We start from the raw sequence: 26,060 nt of genomic DNA, 5'->3' as shown, positions 1-26,060 counted from the left end.
TGCTGAGCAAACCATACCGGTCTCAGAGTTGGAAACAAGAATCCCTATGTAGTGTAAGTGCTCACACACAGAAGAGTATCTCCACCAGTGAGATAGCCAACCGCCCTCACCCTGGGAGTTTAACACTAAAAGTTTTATCTAGCTGGAAGATGTACAAGATACATTTCTGAGAATAGCATGCAGAAGGGGACCTTTGGGAGTAGATCAAAAGCAGGATAAGGGGAGATCCCAGAAGTAATCCTGACTGATGCGAGATCAGGGCTGGACTGGGTACACAGCTGGCTTTTGGGTGACTCACCAACAGAGACTGCAGCTGCCTTGCATGCTTTTTTCCTCCTAGATCCAGAGACTCACACAGCCCAGCTACTCCTGTGCCAGCATCGTCCTACTGCCCGCCACGCAACAGCACATGGATCAGGAGGGGTCACCCTAACCTATATGTAACTATAATGAAAATACTGCAAGAAAAAATTGACAACTGAAAAAAATAACATATACACACTGCAACTGAATTAACTCAAATGCCAAGACTCCTGTCTGAATTTGCTTTTAGGAAAAATTATTCTTTTCCATTTATCTAGACTAATACTACATGGAAAAAATCTAAAGAGTTGGAGAAATCTGGGGCAATCAGTAGTCCCTGAATCATTTACAGAAATTTGCTAGTGATAGTCTTATCACTTCATAATTACATTAGAAAGCACAAAAAATGGTGTTTCAAATCCTGAACTGGCTGGAAGGTAAACTGAACAGTAATAAGGACTCTTGTAACTGACCTATAAAGGCTTTATTGTTAAAAGGTTACAAAAAACCAACCACCAAACCCACCAAAAAACAAAACAAAAAAATCCACAAGAAAAAAGCAAATCCTTAATAACAAACAATCAGAATAATCTTTGTTAGAAATGGCACCTACTGGCCCCACTGAAACTGTCGTTTCATTTGATCTCCTCCATCATGGCCATATTCACCACCACAAACAAATGGGCTCTATATCATGTAGATGGTTACTGACAGATAGTCTCATTAAGTAGATGATATTCATTGGAGGGAATTGGTAATACTGTTATCATTTTACAAACTACACAAAGACTGCTCAGTGCTTCTGATTCAATGGATTTCTTAGCTCCTCTGAGAAATACTTCAAATGCAGATTCAAAGAGGACTCTCAGTGTCTGCTCTAAGGCCCTGAGTCCACATCGAGATGTTTCCAGTTTTCCCCAGCTTCTTGGCCTCAAACATGGAGGCTGTCCTTGGGAGTGTGAACTGAATCTCAGTGAGAGGTTGAGGTGCTGCTGTTACCCCAGCTTGGTGTCCGCACATCAATGGGCTTCACGCCTTAAATCACCTGTTTCCCCAAAGGAGTCAAACTGCTCCACCTGCATAAAAACTTCCCGCCATGGGACATCACTTTATCTCTGCAGGTACTTACATCACCTCTGTTTGTGATAAAGTAACCTACCCTTAATCTTTGACATTATAATCTGTTATCTGGTGGCCAGGGTCAGCATGGATTATGCTAACTGAATAAAACCTGTATGCTTCCAAAGGACAGAAATCCTCTGAGGAGAGGACTGCTTGTGTCTACATTGTCACTACAACCTCCTTTCTTTTTGATCTCTTGATCTGAGTCCCCTGAATACTTGGCTGTGACCCTGTTCTAGCTCGTTCCCCAACTCTCCACTTGGGTAGCTTTGCCAACTCCCCCGAAAGGGGAGAATTCTCAGGGGATGCTTCTCTCTGCGGCTGGTGTGAGCTGGGGAGCATGGATCTCACCAGCAGGTTTCACTCCTGCCACTTAGGGCAGTTCTTCCCTTGCTTTCGTAAGTAAAAATAATTCCTCACTACCAGCTAAACAGAAATGAGAGCTATGATGCCATAACCCACAAGCTAATAAATCTGAATACTTTGCTTGAGAATACATTTTCAAACCATTTATCTCCAGCTAGCTGAAGAGAGTCCATAGAAACTGTAGAGAAAAACAGTAATTAGGTCAGTTCTATGTTTGTGAAAATATTTTGCTAAAAATTTCAGCTACACAACAACACAGAACCTAACTTAATACACACAGTAAATTGTCAGCTGTCATAACCAGTAATAAGGGAGAAGAGTTACAGTTGTAAAGCAGTTGCTGTAGCATTCAGCCATATTCTGCTGGCAAGAAAAAAAAATTAATGAAAGATTTAACGGAAGAATGTTATGCATGAGCCTTCTTGAGACATGCAATTAAATACAAATTGCACAACACAAATAAGTACATTATAAAATGCAGAACTGCAGGCCAAAGATTGAAATTATTAGCATTGACAGAATTGCTTTTAAAGCTTTCCTTATCCAGCTATACACAGGATGCTATTCTTCTAAATGCTATGCTTATAAATAAAAATAAAACAAAACAGAACACTACAAATATTTTCTCTTCATAACTATACTTTAAAAGCAGAACCATGCTTCAACTGTAATTACATAAGATGCTATTCCATTAACAATTATTATTAGGAGTGAGTGGGAAAGCAAACAAGCCAAAGGGAAAAAAATCTGCTTTCAAGTACTGCTAAAAGAACCCCATTCATAACTGAGTTTGCTGTTTAGTGATGAGGCTTAATCTCTCAATGGAGGCAGAAAAGCGATACAGTCACAACTAAACTGTGTTTTGAGGTCAGGTGAACTGGATTCCTGACAACATCTTTCCATTACTTGCAAGTGCAACTATTCCTGGAGGCCAAAACCTGCTCTACCTGGAAGATACGATTTCTTGACAGAGAGTAATGGCAAGAAAGAAAGACTAAGTACATTTTCTTAAAAGAAGAATGAGCTTCCCAGAGGTCAGCATTTTGTCTTCATTGCTTCTCTTTCCAGAGCAGGGAGAACAGCTTCAAGCAAATCTGACACAGCATGCTGTGTTAGTGGTTTTCTTCCTCCATACATCAGCCTGTCTGTACCAATACCTTCCCATTAATCTGGGAGTGATTCATACACCTGTGTTTTCCAAGAAGAAAACTCAGCATACTTCAACTCCCCGTGCAGAAGCAATACAGAAAGCAACCTTCCTCTTCCTGCACCCCAGGCGAGAGATTCACCTTGAGACTTGATTTCACTTCCTGTGGGATTCATTAAGTCAGAGATCAACTGATGCAAGAGATGCACCATCTGTTTGGGGCTCAGCTTTTAAAGACAACTGCTATAGGACACAGACTCTCCTTACAGACAAGTGTCATCTGAAGTCATGACTAAGAAGAAAATTAAGAAACGAATCTTCCTGTTTTTATTTCGGTCACTTGAACAACTCTGAAAGTACACAGTGGATGTGAGCAAAAGATCCATGTATGCAATCCTGGTAGTTCTTCAATATCACCACATTATTTTCTGCGTGCTAATAATAAAGATGGGTGCCAGGCAAAACTCCAAATGAATAATGTCATCCTCCACAAACTCCTATTGCCATGAGCAATGGCATCCACATGATGAACACTATGCAACCAAGCCAGTATTCTCACAATAGATCTTCACATCTCTGTGGAATAATGAAGTTCACTCCACTGTCAAGATACATTCAGAGCTTGTGTGTATGTATTTCATTATCAAGACAAAAGCCAACAGCCAAGTATGCAGAAAGAAATATGTATCATATTCTTGACAAATAATGTATGTAATAAAAAGCTCCTGTTTCAGAGGAAGGAATATAGAACATTTTTTTTTCTTGCATGAAAGGTTTTGAGTTTAGTTTTCCAGCTATGGTTTATCGATGCAGCACAGCTAATTTATACTCTAGATGGATTTTAATGTAAGGTCTTTTAAATATATTTTCTAATAAGAAGTCAGCATATGATCTATTGCAGTAAGTAGCAAAACACAGAAATAATCTATTTTCAGCAAATGCATGGCTTGTCTACTGATGTAAATAATCCTTTGAAATATCAGTTTTTGCAAAAAACCATATTTGTTCAGAAACTGATACATGAGGAAGGCTTTCCTCAGTCACTAAACCACTCTAGCTGGGCCTTTTCTATACTGATCTATAATACCAAATAGAATGTTTTCAGGGCTATTATGCAGGAAGCTACACTAAAAAAAATCCTTTGAAATATGATTTCACACATTCCCCTAATGTTAACTTCAAGTATTATTTGATTTTTTCCTTTAATTACTTTACAGTAATAAAAATCTTAAAACTTTTTCAAGTTAAACATTCTCTGTTGTTGTAGCCTTGCAAACTGACTTGATCACAAAAGGTTTAATTATTATGTTATAATTCCCTCCTAGGAGACAAATACATAAATTAAGTACATCAGTGAATTAAGAACACTCCTCCCTACATCTCAGTTACTAAATTAAGTCTCCTGACTGAGTTGGAGAGTTCAACAAATCACTAAGCACTGTTTCTTTGTCTGTGGAAAAGCAATTTGCGTAGCAAAACAATTAGTTGTGCACAAGTACCACTGCCACTGAAGTTTCATACAACATTGAGGGCTAATGAACCACCACACTGTCTTCTCCATGTCACACACTGCCTCTCGCCTGATGCAAACTTCAGTAAATAAACAATGGGGGAACAATGATACCACTGTGAAAACCTGCCCCAGTCTCCATGGGAACAACTCAAAACTATCCTCTTTTTAATGACTTTTTTTCATATCAGAAGACAGATACAATGTTCTGTCTCTCACTCCTCTCTGTTCTGAAGTTCATCTAGAGTCTCCAAGCGACTATTCCATGGTTCCCAGGTATGGTGGTCAAATCTGGACACAGCAATGCACCTGTGATTTCACAGATATATGAACTGGAATATTTACCTGCAACTTTTATGGATGTTAACACATCACACAATGAAAATGGAACTTTCCTGTCACAGTGCTGATTAACTAGCTATTTGCACTTATGCTTTAAATTTCTCCTCAGCTGTGGCGCTCTTTGCTTTTTAATGCCGAATTTCACATTATTTTTTTCTAATTATTTCTTCAATTTGCCAGGACCATTTTGACTCTCTCTTCTCAAAGACCTGTAAGCCCCTGCTAATGCCAGCTTACTTGTTTTTAAAAAATTGATTGCTCAGACAATTAATGAAGACACTGAACAGAACTAGGATGTGGGGTTCTGCAGAGACATTTGCCTCAAGGACCTGCATCAGTATTTCAAAGTTTAACCTCAAACCATTCACAGCTACTCTTTGAAAACAATTTCTTTTCAACTTGTCATGTGGTCATCTGATGAAAAATAAAGATGTATCCACACTCTATAAACCTTATGAGAAAGTAACTATGGCAACACCAAAAGCCTTAGAAGGAAGATCCCATTCGCTGCCTCCCTATTCTTTAAGTAACCAAGTTCCTCATATGGCTTAACAGATCTAATGTCATTCTGCTACCAAAGGGAGAGAACCCATCCTCTGCTCACTCCTCGAATCCTCCCTGCTATAGCTTGCAGGTGTGTGGTTTGATCCCCATGGAACAGCAGCTTTATGCTCCTCAAACTGCTGAATTCACTCAAATGGTAGAAAACTAAACATTTTCTTCCTCAGCATGAAGGGGTTTTTTGAGTTTACATGGCTCCTGGAGGTGGGTATTGTAAAGCAAAAGAGGCAGCACCAAGTCACCAGTGTGACAGACTGTTCCACAGCAAGAGCACTGTCTCCGCAATCCAGCGGCAGAGAGCTCATTTTCTCCCTGTGTCTCATGGCACCACATCCCCTGTCAAAGAAGGTAATTAAAGTTTTATGACAGGTTCAGTTCCTGAAAAGCCCATATTAATATTTTTTATTATATTTAAGATAACTTAAAGTGGATTATTTAGTATTTTTTACAAATTTTTGATCCGCGATCAAAGACAGCCTTATTCACTTCTTTATGCTTACAGAATCACAGAATCAACAAATTTAGAAGAGATCTCCAAGATCATCTAGTCCAACCGTCAACCGAGCACCACCATAATCAGCCCTAAATTTTGTGGTTTAAACACAGATTAAGTATTCTATAATACCTACCATCATCTTTTTCTTTTCCCTTCTTCCCTCATCCAGAGTCAGTCAATAAACCTGTCTCTTGCCTGTCCAAAATTTCATAGTAGGCATACATAATCTTGCACACCACACAAATCCTCCTCCTTCTCACTCTAGATCAGATTTGCAAAACACAGCAGTTGTTGTACCCAGTAGAGCACTCCTGGGAGCATTCTGAATTTTAAGCTGCTTCTGAGACCCAGAAGAATATGCCCACCCTTTTCAGTTATGCTGTACCCAGTAGGATCATTTGCACCAGCAATGATGCCACAGATCTGCAGGTTTCTGGGTGCTTGACATGAGAATCACACAATCACTCCAATTTTGGAAGAACCTTGGGAAGCCACAGACATCACAACCTTCGTCTCAAACATCTTTTCCCTGGCTCACTTCCTCTGCTTGTTGTTATCAGAGCGTGTTGACCCTACCTTCAGGACAGGAAAGTGTGTCCGCGAGGTGCACTCAGACTGATGACATTCAGTATTTCGCTTGGAGAACACCAGCTGGAGTGTCCCTGGAGCCAACTCTGACATCACTCCTGCAGGTAACTAACATGGATGGATGGCTAATTTGGCTTTAAGCCTGTCCTCCAGGATGTTCTACTCAGTGATCAAGCTTACTTCTGATAATGAGAAAACCTAACAATTCTAACAAAACACTTGGCTTTATGCTGGCATTTCTGGTTTTTTTCATTTATTTTCCATAACACTGACATTTGCACTCAGAAATCTCAAATTCAAAACATTTTCCTTGTTGAAATCAGTTTCTTTTTTAAATCTTATAAAATACTTGCATGCACTTTTCTCTGAGCATAGCTGTGACTCAAAATTATTTCATTAATAATATTTTGAAATTCATCTGCATGGATCAAAAGTTCCACATTCTGAGCTGTATTTATTGTGACCAGTCAACTGAATCAACTGGTATGGTAGTGCTCTTTCTCCTTGCTTGTGTGAATATACTGCTGTCCATTCGCTTTCCAATAAGGCCTGTACACAGAAAGCTGAAATATGTTTTCCACATGTTTTAAAGATAATAAAGGTACGTATGCATCAACTGAAGACCAAGCAAAAGGGATTCAAGTTGACATTAAGTATTGGTGACATTTATTTTTGTGTTATTTCCTTAAATTAAAACATGATAACTAAATTTAAAAAAATATTTTAGGAAATGTTAGATTTTTTTATTATTATTATTTCTGCCAAAGAAATAATAAACTAGTTAATTGAAATTAGATAAATTATAAAGAAGGGTAACAGCTGGAGAAAATGGGGGAAGAAAGCCTAATATGTTGTGGCAAAATCTGGCCTCAGCAGTCCTCTGTGGATGCTTCTGTCTTAACACTTCAGCACCAGAGTGTTTTAAGTTTAGTATGAGAAAGACTACATAGAAAATTGGATGGCTGAAAAATTCTTTGCAAATTCAAATGCAGATAGCTGCAAGACACATATGCATTAGCAGTGACATCCAGCAATAAAAAAGACTACCTTATGAGAGCCACAACTGGATCAATTGAACATTTGCAAGAACAGCTGTCCCAAGGATCTGAGATATGCAAGGTCAGATTGCTCAGGAATGGAAGAAACAAGTAACAGATAAGCCTTGGAAAGGGCAAAGACAACTTTAAGATCTATGAGTAGAGATCGTTCCAGCAGATATAGGTCAACTCCTGAGGACTGCATGCAGTATAATGCTGCATACAAATCCGGCCTGCGTTTTTCAAAAACAGAGAAATGAAAATAAACTTAGAGCTGTGCCAGAACAACCAGAGGAATATGGAGCTGCTATTTTATGAGAAGAGGCTGAAGAAGGCCAATGAAGTGAAGATTGAAACAGGATGTGATCTCTCTTTAGCAACAGACCAGGAATTATTTGACAGATCAAATATTTTTAAACAACCCGACTGTTTAGGTGTGTTCAATTAATTTCCAGAAAGACCAGCATTTTCAGAGATCTGAAGCATCATCTCTGCTGCTGTCAAATTGCAGGAAGCTCTCTAGTCCTGTTGGTGTTACAGTTTTATGGGTTGAACTCCACATTATTCTGCTTCGGTTCCAATCTTGGGGTATTCTGGATTCTCTATTATGTCCAGAATGTCACAACATGCAGAAATTCACAAATTCACTTAATTAAGTTTTATAATTAACTTTCCCTATTTGCATCAAATGAAACCGTTCAAAAATCAGCTATCTTAAAAACTACAGTGATTGTCTCATTAGGTAATTTATGTTTCTGCTTGTACCTATTGTTTACAGATACATAGCAAAGTACCTTTCAAACTTCTTTCAGTTCCACATTTTTGGAAAAATCCTGTTCCAGCTGGGTAATAGTTGCTTTTCCGATCAGTGCATGATCCTAGTTTGTGTTATTTTTGCAACTATTTGAAGGAATTGCTCAGACAAAAAAATAATTCAGAAGAAACCTACAACATTTAGCATCTGAATTCTAGCACTGCTTAACACAAACCTCTGCAGAAAAAGGTATTTAATTCTAAGTGGCTCATACGATTTTTTTGTATATGCATCTGATGTGGTATCTAATCTAAACTGACCCCTGTAAAACTAACTCTGCGTATGTGTGAATGGGAGAGAGTTACTATTACTCAGCCCAAGCAGTAGATTTCTAGTTTCACCAGGCACTGTACTGTATTTATTCTTTATATGACTACTAGGGAGATTGTGTACTTTATATTCCTCACAATAGTTAAGATTTTACCAATGTGTCTTTAGTAGGAAGCCTTCTGAAGCTAGCAACTTGCTAATTAAGTAGAAATGCCAGACAAAAGACTTTAAGGTGCAGGTAGACAGGATGTGACATCATCTCTAACAGGTGAATTCCCCATCATAAAGAATGAGAAAGCAAAATCTTTGGAGAAAATTAAGGTATGAAAGAACACTGTTCTCTAATTTTATGCCTGTTTAATGTTCTCCCCTTCTCCCTCGGGATATGAGGAAAAAGTTGTAGTGTCTTAAAGACAACAGAAGCATGACAGAATCCATGTGAGAATGAGAGGAGATGATATCCTGACTTGTGAGGAAAAGGAGAAGAGGGCAGCTGGGATCTTGAAATATTCTGTAATCAGGGCCAAAGGCTATAGGCAAAATAAGTTTCAGGATTGCATTTGCCCTTTTCACAGCTGTTTTCACACTGGAGAGTCATCCTTATCTATGATCATCAGCTTCTACAAACAGCTTTTCTCTTCTTCTACTGCTACCAATGGATGATATTATTCTGAAAGAAATTCAGTTCACTTTGAACTTTTTGTTACCAAAATTCAGCCTTTTCTCTTTGCTAACTTCTAAACCGACATTGGGATTTTTTTTCTTTCCCCTTTTTTTGCATTCTGGATGCAGCACTAAAACTGATAATCATCTGACAGGTCATCTGAGTTCTTTGCTACAACACATTTTTCAGTTTCTCTTTTAAAAAAGTATTTCTCTACTGACATCATTCCTGTCACACTATTCATCTTTGAGTTGCACAGGAATAACTTTCTATAGGTCTGCTGTGTACTTGGCTATTGGATGTGCTCATGCATTCCCACTGAAAGGCTCCATAGGTGGCTTTAGATAGGTACTTTTTTCTGATTTAAAATTTTTTTTGTACTTTCTATATTAAGACCTAGGCTAATATGCATATGTCAGTGAGTTTGAAATCAGTGGCTTCATTACATATGTGGCCAAACAACTTTGAACAAACCTCTCCTGAAAATCGTGGCTATACATTATTTTAATATCATAAGAAAAGCTTTTACAGGCAAAACACTACTTGCTCTTCATTTAAACTAACGTTTTGATGGGACTTTGCCATATCATCCAGTAGGTGGAGATGTAAGTCCAAGAAAAGGAGAAAACAGATACTTGGCAGTCCTTGATGCAATTGAAGGTTTGTATAATACAATTTATCCGAGGTTAGATTTCTTAATAAGCATTAGATGAGACAGATGAAATCTGTCTGCAGTTAAAGCCCATCTACCAGCCTTCCTTGCCACAGACATTCTTACAGCCTATGGTCAGCAGTGCCTGCAGAGCTTAGGGAACTTTCGTATCCAACAAAGTATTAATGAACGTAATAAGGCAAAAAGCTAAATAGGTGATCAAACTCCATAATTTCTAATACATGAATATGTAAAATCAAGTATTTTTAAAAAGCTTGATCAGTATCTTGCTACACCACATCAAAAAAAAGTATAGTTTCACGTATCCACTACTCACATTTTGACAAGTTTTGAGTCCTTTCATGCCTACAGAAATTATGAGCATGGTATTACCTTTCAGTACATATACAAAGTATTACTACTTCCATTGAGACAGTCACAATACTCTGTTTTGGCATTAAAAATTTATGAATCTATTAAATTACCATTACAGGAACTCATACTGGAAATTGGTTGCAATAGCAATAATATCTTGTGATATACAAAACAGACAATCATGTCTCTTAACATCACTCTGCTATAGAATAATAATATCCCTATCTGTAGCAGAAATGGAAATGCAAACAAAAGTAGCAATATAAGATAAAGTGTAAAAATTAAGGCAATATAGTTGAACATTTATAACAACATCTTTGTTTTGGTTATGCTGTTTGGTTTAAGGTCAAATGAAAACACCCCGAAATAACAGGGCCCATATGAATTAGATGTATCAACTAATTATATATATATACAACTAACAAAGGACTATTCGTCTTCTCTGAATGACCTTTGAACAAACCAGGAACAAAGATTGTGCTTTGAACAGTTTTGCTGTTTAAACTGTCATTCTGTCAAAAAAATAACTACATGATGGGCTAGGCATTAAAACCTACTGCAAAGCAGAATGCTGGAGACTTGAAACTTTTCCTATGGGCTGACAGTTTGCTCTCCTTCATAGCCTTTGGAGTCTCTTCAAAACCAGTACCCAGTGCTCCCCAGACAATGGTCTGAAAAAATTGCTCCAAACTACTTTCTTCCCGTTATTTACCCTTTCCTCAGGTACTCTGAGAGGTCCTTCGCATGTCTGCAGTGCTTTGAAAGGCAAAAATGTTACTGTTCTCCCACTGTGCTCCTCCTGGCTTATCACCAACTCTTCCACTCCTAATTCACCGCATGTCCACAGGTCATTTGCACTCATGGGAAAACAGAGTGGTTATTTGCCCTAGCACAGAAAAGCCAGGGAATTTCTGCGGCATTAGCTAAACTTTCTGCTGAAGAACTAGGAGAGTGGAGGGAGTGGAGTCTCCTCTCTCCTTGCAGGCATCTCATTCTCTGTAGGGGGCAAATGGACTTGTGAAATTTCATGCCTACAGTGACTTTCCAGCACTGAAAATACCACTGATACACCACCTTAACAACAGAAAATATCAGAAGGGTTGATTTTCCAAATAATTCACTTGAAGAGGTATTTCTCTGCTGTTTTGACGAAAACAAAAGAGGTATATTTAGAAATGAGAAAAGCTGATACATGAATCGTGTTCCCTAACAAAGGACACTGTCTTGGCAGTTTATGGAAGAGCTAATGTCAACTGTTTTAAGCCTCATTTGTTCCTTGTTTCTCAAAAGATATGCATAGCATTTTATAAATAAACAAACATAGCAAAATTCCGAGTGTTTATCATAATTTTCACCTCACAGGTTGCAGGAGGCATTTACCTTGCCTCTTGACAAAAGTTGTCTTCCAGCTAGAATAATGATATTTTGGTTGCTTACATGAAAAGAAAGCAGGCGCTAGTTTGTCTGGGGATAATTCAGAATGTGATCTCTCATGTCTTACTTCTAAGGTCCTCATCATGTCAATGCCTATACTGAACTCTCCTAAGATTGTAAAAAAAAAATATGCATTCACTCTTCTCACTCAAGTCTCAGATAAAAGATCTGATTCACAGATAAACTGCCAGGGTTAACAACTGCAGAAATATGGAAGACATGTAATTGCTGTCAGAGATGCAAAAGTGCTAATAGCCTATAATCCGACACCAAAATGGAAATTGTCTTGAGATTATCTGCAAACATTGTCCTGCATCTGATTCATTTCAGTGCTGCATTAAAAATCTGCATGGTGCAATTCAGCAGTTCTATTCCCTGGAGTTTTAAAAAGGGCTTTATGCATAACTGTATCAGATTGGAACATGTACCCATGAGATCCTAGATCTTGATCTCAGGGCTGGAAAGGGACCTGAAGAGCCAGCTGCCATTGTGCTATAAATCTGATGCCATTTACAGGATGTGGAGCAATTCTTCTGTACCACTTTAAAAAGGTTTGCTTGGCTGGAAGCAAGGTGTCCAAATCTGACAAATTTTCAAGGGCCACAGTGTGGTACATGCTGCATTTTTGGCTGAAAAAATGGATTGTTGGAAAGCCAGGGACTTCACATATCTTGATTTCTGGCATGGACCAAACAGACATTATTGAAATCAGGATTTAGAACAGAATTTGCCATTTGCAGTAAAGCACAAATAACACTGCAATAGGCTGTAAAAAATTGGAGGATTAATCAGAATTAAAAAATCTTACCAAATTGAAGAAGTGAAGTAAACAAAGAAAAAAAGACAAAATTCTAAATGTTTAGCTACAAAATATCACATGGATCTAGGGATAATGAAGACAGATCACCCTTTTGGACACGGCACTTGAAACAGATATGAAGATAAATGCCTTGCCTTTAGACATGTAAAATCTGAATTGCAAGAGGAGGATGATGAACACTTGGCTAGATACCAGTTCTGCAGAAAATGATGTGGAGATTACACCACAGCACAAGCCTGGCATGAATCAATACTGTCAAGGAAATATAAACAGGAACATAGTCTCTGAGACAGGCAAAATCACCTGCCTATTCTACTAGGAAATGATAAGACTTTGGCTGGTGCAGTATGCTCTCAGTATGGAAATAGTCCAGAGAAGAGCAAGGATAACCATCAGAGATTTAGAAAACACTACTCACTAAGAGAAACTCAAGAAAAGAATACAATTTACTTGAAAATGAACAATGAACTGATCTGAAATGAGTCCTCAAGTACTTAAAAGGTCTGGTCCCAGTGTATATGACAAAATTTAAAAGGGTTAAAATGAGGTAAGAAAGTTTCTGATTGGATATTGTAAGAATAGTACTGAAATACTGTCTATATATAAATTTCTTTTCAGCTCCTTCTCTTCATGCTTCCAGCACACGCTGCATTGGCAGGTTAAGTTCTTCAGAGTAGAAGACAGAAAAATCTCTTCACCTCAGGGCTCAGGAGATCCTACACCAAGATAGCTGGACAGTTAGAATTATTCTATGCAGACAAAAAATCAGAAGGTATTGGCAGGTGAAGATGCTTCTATGTCATGCTTAGTTGATCACTGCCTCTGAAAAAAGAACCCTGAGCAGTGGAGGAAAAGCACTGTGATACTGTAGAGTTCCTGCAGACCCTGCAGAGCAAAGGGTAAATGACACACACACAATCCTGCCCAACCCCAACTGCTCATACTGGACAGATGCTGAAGAGTATTAGTAAACTTGGGCAGATGAGCATGTATGGAACTTGCATCAATTTACAGATTTGAAAGTGGTTTGGCACAGAGTGTTCTGATAAAATGAACTGTTTCAGTCTTTGTTCTCTCTTCTGTTGGAAGCAAATGCAGCACTAGACTGAGGTTTCAGATAGCAATAGATCACTAAATAAACTGCAACAACCAAACAGAAATGGAAGTGAATACAGCGGTTGCTCCAAACTTTATGCCAATAAACATTACAGAATATAATAGAAGGGTGTTGGTTTTCTGTTTATTAGTACCAATAGGTGTCACCAAATTCTATATGAACCTCCTAGAGAAAATGACTTAAAAATATATAATTAAAAATAAAAATAATTTACCTTTAAAAAGGTAATTTTCTTTGTGGAAAATTGTTCAGACATGATTTAAATAATTTTGAAAGTTAAGTCATCTCTATCAATAGCATGTTGAGAGTGTTAAATAGCTCACCTGTATGCATTGAGCAACATATCTGTCTTCTTCTTGGCCACCATCCTAGTCTTTTTTATGTAAAGGCATATTAAAACAATGCCCAGAAACTTCTTATTTTTCTAATTACTGGTAGTTTTGGTGACCCATTCTATGAATCTGCCCCAGAATGTGGGTATATAGGCTGTCAAGCTCTAAAGTTAATACCTGTGTGAAGCAGCAGGCTAACAGCTCTAGAAACATTACATTCTAGATGTTTACATTTTTATGCCAGCCATGATGCTCCAAGTGTTAAAGAAAATTGGAAATATGAGTTTCCACAGAAACAGAACAACATAGATACTTTGGCACTGCAGCATAAAGGCATTAGGAACAAAATTAGTGCCCTTTGTCTTGGGTGGCATAAGCCGCTATGAACATTTCACTGAAAAGTTGTATATCAAATCTCAATCTACCCAATTCAACTAGCATGTAGAATTAACTAATTCCTTGACTAAATCCTTAATTAAAATGTAACCAGCAGAAGCTTTTTATCCTTGATTTTTATCTCTTTTAGTCTGACAGGTTACATTATCTCTCTTCTGAACAGGTCCTCAGAGAAAATGTATCGGTTGTACAGAACCTCTACACTGAAATCCTATCAAAGGCAGGACAATATGATCCAATATGAGCAAATGCATTCTCACAGACTGTGTGCAGTGTTGACATTTTTCATTGAAAAAAATTCTGAGATTTCATGGGGCCATGGGTAGATGACAGTTTGTAAAAGCTATTGTTATATCCACTATTGTTAACTCCACTAACAGTCTTTTACAGACCATAGCTTGTCAAAACAATAAATCAAGACTGTATGTTACGCAAACTCACACTGGTTAGAGACCGCTTCTCTGTAGAATAATGCCTTTGCGTAAAACATTCCTATAGCACAGTTCAAAATAGACGCTTATACTTAGTCTTTAAAGAAATAGATGATTGTTTCTGGTTGTGAGAGGTTTTATGAATATGTTTATAGGCAGAAATCAGCCATAAAAGAGATAAAGCTCCCATAAAGCACTAGAAGATACAGAACAGAAATCATTGTCCAAAGCACTTTCTGAACTTCAGAAAATGATAATAAGATTGTAAAAGTACTTGTCAGATTTGAAATGCAGTCTTAGCAAAGGCTTTCTTTACACCATGTTGTAAAAAGTATATATTTAAACAGTGAAAGTAAGGAGCTGCAGAAAAAGTATTTCTGAGAGGATGTCAAATTCGAATAAAAGAGCATCCTGATGAGAGCGTGCAAAAGAATGATATGATTTTAGATATACAATTCAACAGAAAATGCCAAGTAACCTTCCAATCTTACACAGAACTGACTACATTAAGGTCATACATTACATTCAAGGTTGAGAGCCTGTGATGCAAGGAAAAGAAACATGTACTGATCACCCAATTTCACCTCTTGAGCATGTCCAAAATTTTACCCAAAAGTACATCCATTAAACATAAGTGGTCCTTATTACTGTGAGAGCCTTGTGATGGTGGAATGATTCTAGTTCTGTTTTATAAATGGGAATATGAGTACAGAAACTAAAATGTCTTGTCAGACGTTACAAAGTTGTTTCTACTTACTTGAATAAGCTCATATTTGCCAAACTATCGTCCTGGTTCTTTGCTAGAATTAATGACTCTTCAGCTTTGTCTGCCTCAGGGAGGGCTGGAGATCACAGCTCTACACCGGAAGGCAAACAAAGAACTCTTGGAGAGTAAGGAGTGGTCATACACCAAAACACTTCTAACTTTCTCAGGCAGATGCTAGAAGTCTTGGCATCCAGAAAGTAGCATAACACTTCTCTCATCGGTCAGAATTTCCATCTGAGTTGCAATTCAAAAGCAACGTTGTTAGGTCTCACCTACACCTTTCCTTCCCTCCTGCATCATAAAGTTACACTATCATAAAACTGCTCCAAGGAGCTGTGAAGCCCATTCCTACCCTAATTGATCTGTGGTATGTTAATATTCTCAATTAGTTTGTGGATTTTCCAAATAGTTTTTAAATTGAATTGATGTTTTCTTGTCTGGTTAAAAATATGTTTCTGCTGGCATGAATGGACACTGATGCCGGTTTACAGATCAGGCATGTGATAACATGAATTGATGTAATGTAAGTGCTGCCAGGAAATAAAGAGCAGTCATCCCCAACAGGCTTCAGCATATCAAACCTCTGCTTTAAACTTCCACAGAGCTTTTAGCCCAGACAGGCTACTAAATCATATAAACTGACATGCTGTATATCACAGTCCATCATAGTAACAAAGTTGCCCTATTAGTTTAAGTGGTGATGGTTCGGGTTAGGCAAACTCCTCCTGACACCAGGGTGCTTGCACCACAGAAAGAAACAGCCATAGAAAAGCATGCTGTTATGTCCCAAATCTGTGTGTCCTGTAAGGGCATACTCTCAAACCTCTACCATGACAGAGGAACAAACCAGCAAGAGATAATAGGCCAAGGTGACCTTTGCCACAAAGGAAATGTTTATCTCTGGTCCTCCCTGCTAATAGACTAGAAGAAAATTCCCCAAGTCATCTCCAATTCTGCTGAATGATCACTGACCCTGGGATCAAGACAGTGAGCATCACCATGACATGATGAGGATTTCACAATTGTCTGACAATTTCCCGCCATACATCAGAACACCAATTTGTCTTATGTCGTTTACACAACCTTAAATGAATCACAAGAAAATAGCATGAAGCCCTTTTCAAAGTGTATTAGGGTAGTTGTACACGAATTGCAAGAGAAAAATCACTGCAGTCACTGTGATGAGCTGCAACTGTGACAGATCAGTTGAATATAAAACAATATAAAACTTCTGTTGTTTCTTGGCACATGAAAAAGGGAAATCAAGGAGTTGAGAGATTTAGTCTCTGGATGAGAAGACAACATTATAAGGGGCAAAGTCCAATTTCCATGCATCTAAAAATTCAGTGTATCCTGAAAAAAAGCCGCAGAGATCTTTCAGAAAAGTAGCTGTCTTAAAAGCTACATAAGATTCATTTTTGGAATAATGTTAAACTTTCCTAAATGTTGCAAATGAGCATAGAACAATATCCAATAATTAACATGGGATGAAAATACATTTTATACGTCTGATTTGATTGAAAATACATTTTATACGTCTGTAGTTTTGTTCAGTGAAACCTATGGGAAACTTGGCATGGCCAGTGACAAAGTACACGTGAACCAAACTGATAAAATTTATGGATTGATGAAGCCTGATCCAAATGCAAATTTCAAATTTGTCACATGATCCCAGGTTGGTGCTAGTACATCATCTGTAGCTGAATTTGACACTGGAAGATTTCAAGAGTGTTTTACAGTCCTAAAGTCATAAACATCAAGCCATAACTTGCTGCAAAGCTACTTGTGAACAACTGCAGAGCATCTGAGAATGGGTGAGACTGTACGTCAGGAAAAGCTGAGATGAAGCTCCAAATTCTGTCACAGCGGAAGGCGGAGATGCTGCCCAAGTAGAACTGCAGGTGTAGGAACAATAAACCATGACTACACTCACATCACAAATGGATGGGGATGTGTCTTCTTCACAAGAGGGATTCTGAACTGAAAGACTGTGTCCAGACAAATGGCATCCAATAAGAGAACACCAGTTAAGCACTGAGCACTGTGGAACACAATTAAAAAGACCTTAAAAAGTGGGAAAAGATTAATTCCAGAAACACTAGCTCAGCTGGCACTGTAGCTTAGTAAGGTCTGTGCTACTGTCACACCAAAAGCCTACCTGACAACATTTCAGTTGGCTGAGTCAACTGCAAATATGCTGCTGATGTCTGCTGCAGCAGTATTTCGATCATGTGCAGATGGAAAGCAAGTGTACCACACAGATAATACAACAACTGTTCTTAGGTCTTCTGTACTTTGATCTGGTTTTATGTACATTATTTTTTAGGCTGATGTGACCTTTTCTGCTTCACACATGTACTGCATTGGCATTTTAAGTGAGGGGAAAAAGTCATCAGCAAAATTTTTGGATCATGTATCCATTATTTGCTGGTGTTTTACTAAAAATGCTGGCAATTTTCCAGTTCATTAAGGTTCATCTCAGATCTGGCTCTGCTGGCAAGAAATAAAGCTATTAGGATGCCAATAGTAAAACATTTAACCTGAATTAAAAAAAAAAATAAAATCCCTACTGCTTGCAAAATAGTAACATAATAATTATGGCTGAAGCTGGCTGAAGTAATTTCTAGTTTTAATGTATATGCATCTAAGGGAAAACTGTTCTGTCTCTTTAATTCCATAGAAGCTGTCTTGGTCAATTAAGTTACTGATAGCTAAAATGGTTTGTAATGTTTACTGTATTTGTTGTAAGCAAGGTACTAAAAGCTTGAGGTCTCAGCAGAGAAGGCCCTAGGAGAAAAGCAGTACTGACTTCAAATTAGAAAATAATTTCTCCCCTAAGCAAAATTCATACTGATTATTTAAACAACTTCCATTCCCTTGCCATTCTAGGCAGAGGGTACTTTAAAGCAAGCATATTGTCCTAGCTCAGCCTGTCCAGCCAGTCCTGCTGGCATGTGTGGGGACAGACATGGTGGTTCCATGTGCAATGCTGCTTTGCCTCCTGCATCGCTCTGATGCAGATCCTGTGACAGCAAAAACAAACGAAGACTCTCATTGATTTGTGTAAGAACTGGGAAGTCTTTCCACCTACTCAGATTACAAGGGATTTATAGGCTGCACTGTCCTATATCTTGTTCCTTGCGAACCCATTTATCTGCCCATGTGTTATGAATGCTGTCAGGGCAAGGTGGGTATCAACTGCTGCCATGCTGATTGGAACAGCAGTTCATCCAAAACCACCATATCTATTCTGCACTGCAGAAAGCCTCATCTTTCTAGAAAGTTTCCTAAGAGTGCCTCCTTTTCCGGCCTCTCTTGCATTTGAGAGATGCATATCACAAATGTGTAAAATGGCTGATAAGCAGCTCCATATTGCCCCATATGGCAATATAGAACTTTTACTCATACACAAACTTTGAATGCTGAACCAAATTATACAATGTACTAGGTGACCTTCAGTAAGTGTCAAGAAATTACAACTGCTCAGAGGACCAAGAAGACTCGTGGAAGAGCAGTGGAGGCTCTAGCAACTCCAGAATGTTATGTATGTGATTGCAATAGCTGCATCTATGTTGTGGAGTGGTCACATCAGCAGCTGAAGAACAGTACTTCATCAGCACTTACACTAATACAAGATGAAGACTGAGAGGCCTGGATGGAGATAAGTAAAAAGGAACAAGCAGAATAATGAAAATAAGCCCACAAATATCACAATTACCTACTCTTCCCTATACAGAGCTGGTCAGTCCCTGGATATTAGGGTAAATTTCTGCATGAATTAGATCTATTACTTCAAGATAGTGCAGAGTCTGGGTCAGAGACACAGGTTTTCTGTTGGTATTGTTTCCAGGTTTTGCTTTGGGAAGGGGAAAATGCTGAGCTTTTAAACTGCCAAAACCTACAGTGTAGAGTTTCAGCCAGGGCTAAAGCATCAGAGCCCCCTCCGTTGCCAGCACTGCTGGAATACGGCTGTGTGAGAGACTTGAACCATATCTGTCTGTCTGTCCTTTCTCTGTTGATGCGCACTAACCCTAGCTGATCTTTACATGAGAAAATAAAGAAAATATAAGAAGAAACGAACTACCTTTGTGAAAAGTAGGAGATCATTCCTGTGAATGAACTGATCTGTACAATACTGGGATTAGAGTCTGGCTTGTTTTAAACTATCTACAAATCATCTTGAGACTGTTCAGGTTTGAGAGCTCTGTGTTTAAGTTACAGCAATATATATACGGTAGCAATATCACCAGTTATAAACAAAGCATCTACTGGCATAATGTGGACTCAACTACTGATGCATATATTGCATCAATCTTCAGCAAATGAAACATTAAACAAAGTCTGTTCAGGAAGTCTTCTGCGGAATAAACAGAATACCTGTAATCGCATTCACTTCTTGTCCAATGCCAATAAGTGAACTACAAGTATGTGCCTGTTTCTTTTATTTATAACCATTGAGCCAGGTTGTCTTTCCAGGCACAGCTTGTGAATTTTGCAAATTGTTGCCCTGATCTTTTTCCTAGTTTTGAGGTTTTATAAACCTGTATCATCATCATCATGGTTAGGCTTTGTGAACGAAGATTTGGGATAAACCTGTATAGAAGCTGTTTAATTCTACTACCTTTCACTAGTAGGAAGTGGCCTACATGGAAATGTCTGGGCTTCGATTCTGCTACAGTTACCTTTTCTCCTTGCTCTTCTTCATGTTCCCACTCTCCCCTTTATCACTACTTACTCAAAGGGGTCGCTGGGATCAGCTCTCTGGAGCTCTGGAGGAATCGGTATTCTTTTGTAGTACATTTCCCAGTCAAAAGCTCCTCGCATGGCATCCCCCGCCTGTGCCTCGTAGCCAAAGTGATTGTGGTCAATGACATCGATCATAGGACACACGATGGTTTTGTGGTTAAGTGCAATCTGGTCTGAAAAATGAAAGTAGAAAATAGGAAACGGCATGTCTAGTCAGGCCATCTATCATATTACTGCAAAGTGAATCCCACGGGTTTCTGATGTTTGAAGATTGCTTGCTTTGTGCCCTATGGCCCCCCAAATAATTTCATTTTCAAATCTGTATCAAACTTTTATCTAAAGTGGAATTAATGCAGTTGGGAAATGATTAGAAGTATTTACAGTTCTTTAAAGGGAGGCATATCCCTGTGAGACCCACATGAGTCCAGTCATGTATATCTCTGCCACTTTGCTACTCTTAGCTGTCCCCAATCTGTCAGCTATGAAACAAACCAGCAAGCAAACTGTAAAAATACTCCTTCAGCTGTGGGGAGTGTGTATGGCAAGCTCCTGCAAGAGGGATTTGTGTTCCTAAATGTGAAACTCAGCCCTTGCAACCATTCAGCCACTGTTCCTACGGCTGTAGTGTGCATCAGCTTTGAGATCAAATGCTCTAAATTAAAGGCAAACTCCAACATGAAGAGCAAAACAGAGCTTGTGTCCTTTTCTTGTACCAATCTTTGAGATATAAAGAAGGCTCCACAGTATTATTCTGACCTGCTTTCTAAAGAAAGCAGTTTGGGTTTGCTTTTTTTTAAAGAAAAAAAATGTTAGAACTGTGAGGCTAAATCAAATTCCCATGTCTAGTATAAGCTCAAAGTGGTCTTCAGTCTGCTTTGGTGAATCCTATTGTTTAATCCTAGAGAACTCCTCCGAAAAAAAAGGCAAAAAAATAAGATATGCCAACTGCAAGAACTAGGAAGAAGAATGGCTTGAAATTAGGAAGTACAGAGAAAATCCGAAAGGATTGACATGAAAGGACAGTAGAAAAACTACCTACAAACCCCTGAAAAAACTAAAATCTCAACATTCCAAGAATAATAAAGCTTTTTCTCTGAATGGTAGCCTAGATCCTTTAAATTATTTAGTATATGTTAGGGCCTGTGCGGAAAACTTGGTTTTTGTTTTTAAGGCTTAGATTTCACTGGTGCTTGATAATACCCTAAAAATAATCAGAGGGCTCAGTATGGATTGAACACTTAGATAGGAAGGTGTACACCAGTCAGGTGTACACTAATACTCGTGCAATGATTAATAATACAGATTCTTCTTCCTTGCTTCTGAGGGACTGAAATTAAGAAAAATAGATTATTTTAGCAAAGCATCTGAGTTTTTATATTTATTCTAAGTTGCTGTTAAGAGGCTGTCCAAATCAATGCTGACTGCTAGTGAGAAATTACTGTGACTGGAAGTTCAGCAGGTTTTTACATCCTTATCCTTTAATAGTGAAATAAATTTGAAGCACAGGCTCTTACAAAATTCTAGGAAACTCATCTCAGAGATAATGGCTGCATTACTGTTGCTATTCCAAACATAATTACATTCACTAGTATACTGTGTAGTGTTATCTGTGATCATTATATAAAGTCACTTCTACATAGTCTCTTTCCGGTGATGGTCCTGCTAATAGTTATAGGACTCATAACAGTCTGACTCTGTTCCCCCCTTTCTAAATTGATTGGAGGAGAGAAACTAAGTGGGATTGATTTGGCTGGAGCAGGTCAAAGGTAGACTCATAACGCTTTAGCATCCCTCTCTTCATCTTTAAAAGCTGCTGTCTTTAAATACACTGAGGGATTTGAAGTCTCCAAGTCACATGCAGAGATAGTCAGGGAGAAATTTATTTAAGCAATGCTCAAACTCAATACCAGTCTTCATTTTGCAACTCTCAAGAATTTTGTAAGTATGATGGTGCTTACCTGCCTACTTTTGTGTATTTCTGCAGAACTTACTTCTCAGCCCCCAAAATGTTTTAGAGATGAGGAACCATGGGAAGATTTTGACTTTTGATGAAACCAGGGTGTTTAGTTGTGCACACCAAAAAGCAGAGCAACCAAAGTTGCAGCCTCAATGTTTCTTTCATATGCCTAAAATAATGCATTTTGCATATATACTACTTAGGCTTAAATGTACCGTGATTAAGAATTTAGGAAACAGAAGAAAAGTCTGTAGGGCTAGCTTTCACATTTCACAAGTGTGCTGGTATCATAGCTTTAGAGATGCAAACATGCTGCTGCCTTTGTCAGCTACTGCTCTTTACCCCACCTGCTCCTAATGCAAGACACCCAAAAACACTGCATAAATGCTTCACAATTTCTTTTCCGTTGCCTTTATACATCATCCTCTCACACACTCCTACTGGTCTGAAAATATCCATGCATTGTTTCAATGCATCTATGCTGCAGTTAAAGGAAAGAACAGACAGATAAGCATCACTGTACATGTAAAAATCTTGCAGACTTCAGGGAAAGCCTGGGAACAAGAGAGAACATTGCTCAGAGCTTTCTCCCTAGCAATTTTAAGCAATATATACACACATATCTGAACTCCGCACTTTCAGTATCAGAGTGTGCATACATGGCAATAAACAAGAAGTTTTCAATATTGGATGAGGCACTATTTCAGTAGGTTTTATCTTTATGAGAAAGATGCACCTCTTTAATTTCAAGTGGTTGTTTCAAATTGACCTGGATAAAGTAACAATGCCAAGTTGTAAATACTCTTATTTTTTCAATTTTTCATTGTAAATACTATTATTGTCCTGCTTAAATATGAGATTACAGATAGTGACAACATTTGAGTGGTTCAGCAAATTATGTCTTTTTATCTGAGTTGTCATAAGTACTTGTATCCTCAGTTTCCCCACTGACAAGCAATACATCATATACATGTTGTGGAGATGGATGGCTGTAGTGAGTGAGTGTTTTGATAACTTGCTAAGCATAATCTGATCATGATACAATTTTAATTTTTGGTCAGGAAAAAAGCACATTTTAACAAACCTAGTTCTGGTACCTTATGGGACTACTGATCTATTGCCCATCTCTCCGCTTACTTCTCCTGCAGCAGCATCAGGAGAAGGAAATATGTGCCTGCACCTTTCAGCTGGTTCACCATTCAGTTTCTTATCTGCAATAACTGTGACTTCACACTGCACTAAACTGCCAACTACAGCAGCTAGAGTCCAAGTTACACCCTTCCTTCTGCTGACTTTATACCACCAAGGAGTGACAACAAACAGCTGTATTTGCCAGCCTTTTTACATCACTACAGCTGCCCACTCAGTGAATATGAGTATCTGGTATCTCAGTGTCTTATCTAAGTTTAACAGCCCTTTTAAGCTAAATAAACTAAATAAAGCTTAAAGAAAATAAAGTCATTTTACACCAGTTTTTAAGAAAGCAAAACAAAGGACTGTAACTGCAAACAACTGTGGCTCAGCTCTACAAAGCCAATTAGACACCCTACAAGTAATAAAATAACTCAGTTTTCCTTTGGTCTAAAAGCTGACAGTCAATTCTGAAAATATAAGTTAGATACTTAAATGTAAGAACCATCTTTAAGTGATTGCTCTCAGTTTCTTCACCACCCCCCTTGTCCTCTAACTTTCAAGGTCTTGTTTTGAACAAAAGCTGGGCTGGAACAGTGGAAACCGCTGCCCCTCTCAGTGAAGGCTGCCAGCCCAGAGCAGGGTTGAACTGTGTTCTTGTTTAGGATTTTTCACTACACATGGCAGAAACAATCAGAGCTAAAGTAGGTCAGCTTCAAAGCAATAAACACCCAACATATCCTCTGTTGTGGTTTCCCTGAATGACTTTCAGTCACATGCAGTGCTGAGTGAATCATAAGACAGATCTTCAGATAAACACTTGAAAATATACATTAACTTTACTACTATTAGAAGCCAGGTGTCATCTGATTTCAGTATAGTAAATATTTGCCATCTAATGTTTATAAGAAAGTTCTCTCATCCCTTTAGGAAAACAGGGCATCCTTAATTATACTAAATGTGTGTTCATTCTCTATTTGTCCTTCTTCATGTAATGCTCTACTTTTTCTTTCAAAATATCCCAGAATTCCTCAAGATTCATTTTTAGATCCTCTGGCTGGTTGGTTATCTATGGGAATTCTACTACATGTAGAATGAGAAAGATCTCATTCCACTTGAGAACTAAGGACTTTGTCACTGATGAAGTTTCTCTCATCTTTCCAGTTTTATGGTTTGAGGATGAGAGTTGAATACCCAACCGCAACCTAACTGCAATTATGAATCCTGTGTCACCATTCTATTATTTTTCCATTTTTATAGGGTGAAACCTGGCTAGGTGTATGGAATAGACTATCTGGAGTGAGATAACGTATGTGCAGGACAACCAGGGGACCAGGCCCAGCCAGCATGGGTTTATGAAAGTCTGGTCTTGCCTGACTAACTTATTTCCTCCTATAAGCAGGTGACCTGACTAGTGGATGAGTGAAATCTGTGGATGTTGTCTATCTGGACTTCAGTAAAGCCCTTGATACTGTCTCCCACAGCATTCTCCTGGAGAAGCTGGCAGTTTAGATGGGTGCATTCTTCACTGGGTAAAAAACTGGCTGGATGACCAGGCCCAGAGAGTGGTGGTGAATGGAGTCAAATTCAGCTTGCAGAAGGTCACAGGTGATGTTCTCCGGGGCTCAGTACTGGGGCCACTTCTCTTTAACATCTTTATCAACGATCTAGATGAGGAGATCAAGCGCAACCTTAGTTGCAGTTTGCAGATGACACCAAGATGGGTGAGAGTGTCAATATGCCGGAAGGTAGGAAGGCTCTGCAGAGGGATCTGGACAGGCTGGATCAATGAGCTGAGGCCCGGGGGTCACAACAACTCCATGCAGCGCTACAAGCTTGTGGATGCCTGGCTGGAAAGCTGCCTAGAGGAAAAGGACCTGGGGGTGCTGGCTGACAGGTGGCTGAACACGAGCCAGCAGTGCCCAGGTGGTCAAGAAGGCCAATGGCATCCTGGCCTATATCAGCAAAGTATGGCCAGCAGGACCAGGGCAGTGATCACACTCCTGTACTGGGCACTGGTGAGGCTGCACCTCAAGTCCTGTGTTCAGTTTTGGACCCCTCACTACACGAAAGACATTGAGGTGCTGGAGAGAGTCCAGAGAAGGTCAGCAAAGCTGGTAAAGGTCTGGAGCACAAGTCTGCTGAGAAGTGGCTGAGAGTACCAGGGTTGTTCAGTCTGGACAAAAGGAGACTTAGAGGAGACCTTATTACCCTTTATAACTACCTGAAAATAGGTTGTGATGAGGTGGAGGTCAGTCTCTTTTCCCAGGCAACTAGTGATAGGATAAGGGGAAATGGCCTCAAATTGTACCAGGGGAGGTTCAGATTGGATATTAGGAAAAACTTCTTCACTAATTAAGCATCAGAACAGGCAACCCAGGGAAGTGGTGGGCTCAACATCCCTGGAAGTGTTAAAAAATGCATGGACTTGGAACTTCATGATATTGTTAGTGGACATGGTGGTATCAGGTGAAAGGTTGGACTCGATGATCTTGCAGGTCTTTTCCAATCTTAATGACTCTATGGCTCATTTCAGAGAAGAAAGCAAGAAAAGGAACTGTTTTTGCAACTTGCAGTTTTCTCATGTTAAAGTTTGCAAAATAGAAGGGTTACTGCTGTAACTTAGCAAAAGACTTTGGAGGACAAGAGTGAGAAACTTCTTGAGATTTTTTTAATTTGTGGC

The 26,060-nt window shown here is 38.8% G+C and overlaps 1 protein-coding gene across 2 annotated transcripts in view; it reads right to left on the bottom strand.

The window, feature by feature from the left end:
• Positions 1-26,060, bottom strand: part of GALNTL6 (polypeptide N-acetylgalactosaminyltransferase-like 6) — a 466,714-nt gene that overhangs the window by 64,329 nt on the left and 376,325 nt on the right. For both annotated transcript variants that reach the window (XM_017816559.1, XM_017816561.1), the window contains one exon: positions 20,279-20,462. In XM_017816559.1, the coding sequence (XP_017672048.1) occupies positions 20,279-20,462 (184 nt within the window). The remainder of the gene's footprint in view (positions 1-20,278; positions 20,463-26,060) is intronic.

The sequence above is a fragment of the Lepidothrix coronata genome, unplaced genomic scaffold, assembly GCF_001604755.1.
Source record: "Lepidothrix coronata isolate B3197 unplaced genomic scaffold, Lepidothrix_coronata-1.0 Scaffold56, whole genome shotgun sequence".
Lineage (NCBI taxonomy): Eukaryota > Metazoa > Chordata > Aves > Passeriformes > Pipridae > Lepidothrix > Lepidothrix coronata.
Note: the sequence above shows the minus strand (reverse complement) of the source record. Positions and strands in the feature narration are given on the sequence as shown.